Below are 3,517 nucleotides of genomic sequence, written 5' to 3'. Positions count from 1 at the left end.
AAAGGATTCTCAGTTAAGAGTTTTCTCATCTTGGTTCATGAACAACTACAAAATGAGGAATCCAGCACTTACACATATAAAGAAAGAGAAGGTAATAGAATTCTCTGTTGATTTTGCAGCCTGGCCTTTAACAAGATAGTGGTTTTACACAGCAGTGACTAGAAAGAAGGTTGAATCAAAATGACGCATATTATAAATCTGAGGTTTTGCTCTAGGTCCTAAGAGCTAAATGTAAAAATATCAAGGACAAAATTTATGAAGCATAAAAACGACAAGAACACTTGTCAAATTTAGGATTTCTGAAAATCAATGGGTGTCCCATGCAGGCAAATAATGTTGATAACACCTGCTCACAGAAACTGTCAGCAAAAAATGTCAAGAACACTTGTGGGAAACAATATTGTGAATAATGTCAATAACAGCAAATATAAATATATATATATGCACGACTTGCTTATGGCAACTATATATATTCCCAATGAAAGTTCATAGAACATATATGTCTAGGTTCTAGGTCAGATGATTTGCAGAAGTATAAGGAGTATCATGCATGCAATTTGAAGAGAGTTTGGCAAGAGCTTGGTGCATGCGATTTGAAGAGAGATTGGTGAGATCTTGATGCATATGATTTGAATATGTTGAGAGCTTCATTATTATTGGGTTTTTAGTTGCAGAGAAAATGGGAGCCTTGGTGAGTTTGTTAAGAACAATCAGAGAAAGAAGAAGAAGAGGTTAGGGTTTTAAGCAATGGGCATTTAAATGATGACATTGCCTTTAAAGATGAAGAGCTCGTTACGCAAGCAATTATTATTTTTAGCAACCAGCTCTTAATATTCCTGAACTTTCCTCCACTTGGACAAAAATTTTTTGTGTTGACATAGAACCGCCATTATAACAAGCGGTTCTATACCAGACCATTGGACACAGGAAATTTTGTGTTTACTTAACATCCATGCTGGCCCTTTCTCCAGCATGGCAGGAAAAGTGGAAGGCCGGTAAATATTTTTGGAAAGATGGTATTTTTTGCAATTTTTAAAAAGTGGAATATTAGTTAAAAAATTCATCTACGGTAAAGATGGGTAATAAAGTTATACTTTTGGCTCCAAAAACTACCACACCTTATTACAGAGAGGATTTCAAGATTTTGGTTGGGTTACAATGATGATGGTTGGAGGCCGAAAAACATTTCCAATTACGGTTAGAGCTTGAATGATTCTATTTAATGACACGAATAGGTAAGATTTTGACAATGTGTCTGGCTGGAAGAAGGTTGATGTTGTTGGTGAAGGTAGCCTGGCTAGTCTTGGTAATGGATTTGGTGGGTGCAAATACATTTACGCGCACTCTTCTGGTTGATCCACACCATCTTCTACTTTTGAAAGATATATACACTAGTTAATAGGCAGCCAAGTGCTAGATCAAAGGCGCAGAAAAAGAGCAGGAGGGCTGGAATGAATGGTGGTGGAGTTTCGGCAGTTCAAAAAGAAAGTGATTGGGTTTGGTATAGCCATCAATAGAAAGAAAATAGAATGACCTATTATAATGTGGTCAACTTCATTTGTTTCTTTCCATTAGCAATGTTAGATTACAAGGGTAAATCTAGCATTTGACATCATATTAAGGGTTAAAGTGATGATTTCTAGATATAGAGGTTCAAGTCACACAGGGTAACAATTTGAGGGCCCCGGAATTGCATGCCCTAAGAAAAATGTACTTTTGAAGAATCTAAAACACGTGAATTCCAACCCCACATAGCGCACGTGCATATTTGGCAATATTGCCCGAAGAATGAGGAACAAAGATAAAAAAAAATAAACAAGCCTGTACTTGTAAAGGTTGAGGGATGCTGGTTTTCATACATAGCCTTAGCTTACTATTTCCACAACTCGAGCATTTGACTTTCCAATCACAAAACAGCAACTTACCATTGTCACCAAAGTTACAAAAGTTCAACTCACATAATAAGGCAAATGATATTAGAAAAAAAAATGGTTATCATCAAATTTCCCTTCCATTTTTCACCATTTATCATCACTTCACTAAATATCAGAAACATACTATCAATTCTTCCGATAAAACCAGATTGCATTTAAATATCAGAAACATATCATCAAAATAAAGCAAAAAGGGAATACAATTTTTCCGGTGCTCCTTTACCTTTTACTCTTCCTCCACTAAATCCAAACTCCAAATACAGAGCAGAACGGCATTCCACCAAATAAACAGAACAAGTAGTATATATGACTCTCATAACTACAGTTAGAAACTAAAATCAGATTGCAGAAATTAATAAGTGAATTTTTCCGATAAAACTTTACGCAAAAAAGAAGCAAAAAGAAAAATTTGTTACGAATAATCTGAAGTCTCACAAAAATCAGATGAATGTATATTGGATGCGTTTTTAGGCCCACCTCTAGGGTTCTTGTTCCTGCCTTCCTTCGCCACCGTCGGCGGTGCCCCGCTCACTTTGCCGGAACGGGCTCGCGATCCACAAGCTTTACCTGCACATTTTCAAGCCCAAAACATTATAACAAAAATTACTGAGATTCACAGCACGAAATTCTCAACAATGAGGAGCGATATGTAAAGAAAAAGGAAAAGGACAACCAAACCGATAAGGGAAAGAACGAAAATTAGCTTACCCATCGGAGACGGTATCAGGTCTTTCCTCTTCGGGTCCGGCGACAGCGACCGAGCGAATACCAAATCTACGAGGGACCCTCGGTGGGGTTAGGGTTTTGGAAATGGTTTCTTTATCAAACAAAATTTCTGCCGTTCCAATTTATATAAAAAAGATGAAAAGATAAAATTACGTGTAATACCCTTCAGATTTGAAATAATTGCAAAAATTATATTTAATGTTTTATAAAATACAATAAATACTCATTAGATTTAATACTATATTGCAACTTTATCCTATAATTAATTAATTAATTTTAATTAAGTACTAGTGGTAAACTTGTGCGATAGATGAGAGAATTTAATTTAAAAATAAAAAATTAAGTTTATTATTTTAAATAATCCTAATAGAATTGATAATTATAATTTTTTTCTCTTAATACTCAATCTTTTATTAAAATTTAAATTTAATTAATTATTTTCTATTTAATATGCTAATGGTGAACACTCTTAATTTAATGTACCGTCATTCAATATGTTAAAAAATAATTAACACATTAAATAGGTTAATTGGTAAAATACTTATAAATTTTTTATTTATTATATTATATCTATTTATAAATAAATATTAAAAAAATTATAATATTCGTTTTTTTATTTCTTATATTATAAATATAAATTAAAATTCTAAAATGTGAGTAAGAATAAATTTTTTAATAATAACAAAACTTTAAAAATATAAATTTTGATTTCTTCCATAGTTTTAAAATGTGATATCTTAAATATTAATTAGCATTGAAAAATTCAAGTGTTTGACAACCTTAAATAATTTTTTATGAATTTGTTAAGATATCATATTTTCAAGACTATAATATAATTATTAAAGTAAAATTAATAA

General features: G+C 32.4%; 1 protein-coding gene across 2 annotated transcripts in view; it reads right to left on the bottom strand.

Annotated features, from left to right (window-relative positions):
- LOC127795367 (uncharacterized) overlaps positions 1–2,771 on the bottom strand; it is a 15,376-nt gene extending 12,605 nt beyond the window's left edge. The window contains exons 1-2 of one of the 2 annotated variants that reach the window (XM_052326998.1): positions 2,643–2,771; positions 2,412–2,501 (exon numbers count right to left, since the gene is read on the bottom strand). In XM_052326998.1, the coding sequence (XP_052182958.1) occupies positions 2,412–2,501; positions 2,643–2,646 (94 nt within the window). In that variant the 5' untranslated portion in view covers positions 2,647–2,771. The remainder of the gene's footprint in view (positions 1–2,411; positions 2,502–2,642) is intronic. The other variant, XM_052326997.1, reaches the window with a different exon arrangement.
- Between the last annotated feature and the right edge of the window lie 746 nt (positions 2,772–3,517).

This window comes from Diospyros lotus, chromosome 2, assembly GCF_014633365.1.
Source record: "Diospyros lotus cultivar Yz01 chromosome 2, ASM1463336v1, whole genome shotgun sequence".
NCBI classification, from domain to species: Eukaryota; Viridiplantae; Streptophyta; class Magnoliopsida; order Ericales; family Ebenaceae; genus Diospyros; species Diospyros lotus.
The sequence above is the reverse complement of the archived record's forward strand: the minus strand, read 5'-3'. Positions and strand labels throughout refer to the sequence as shown.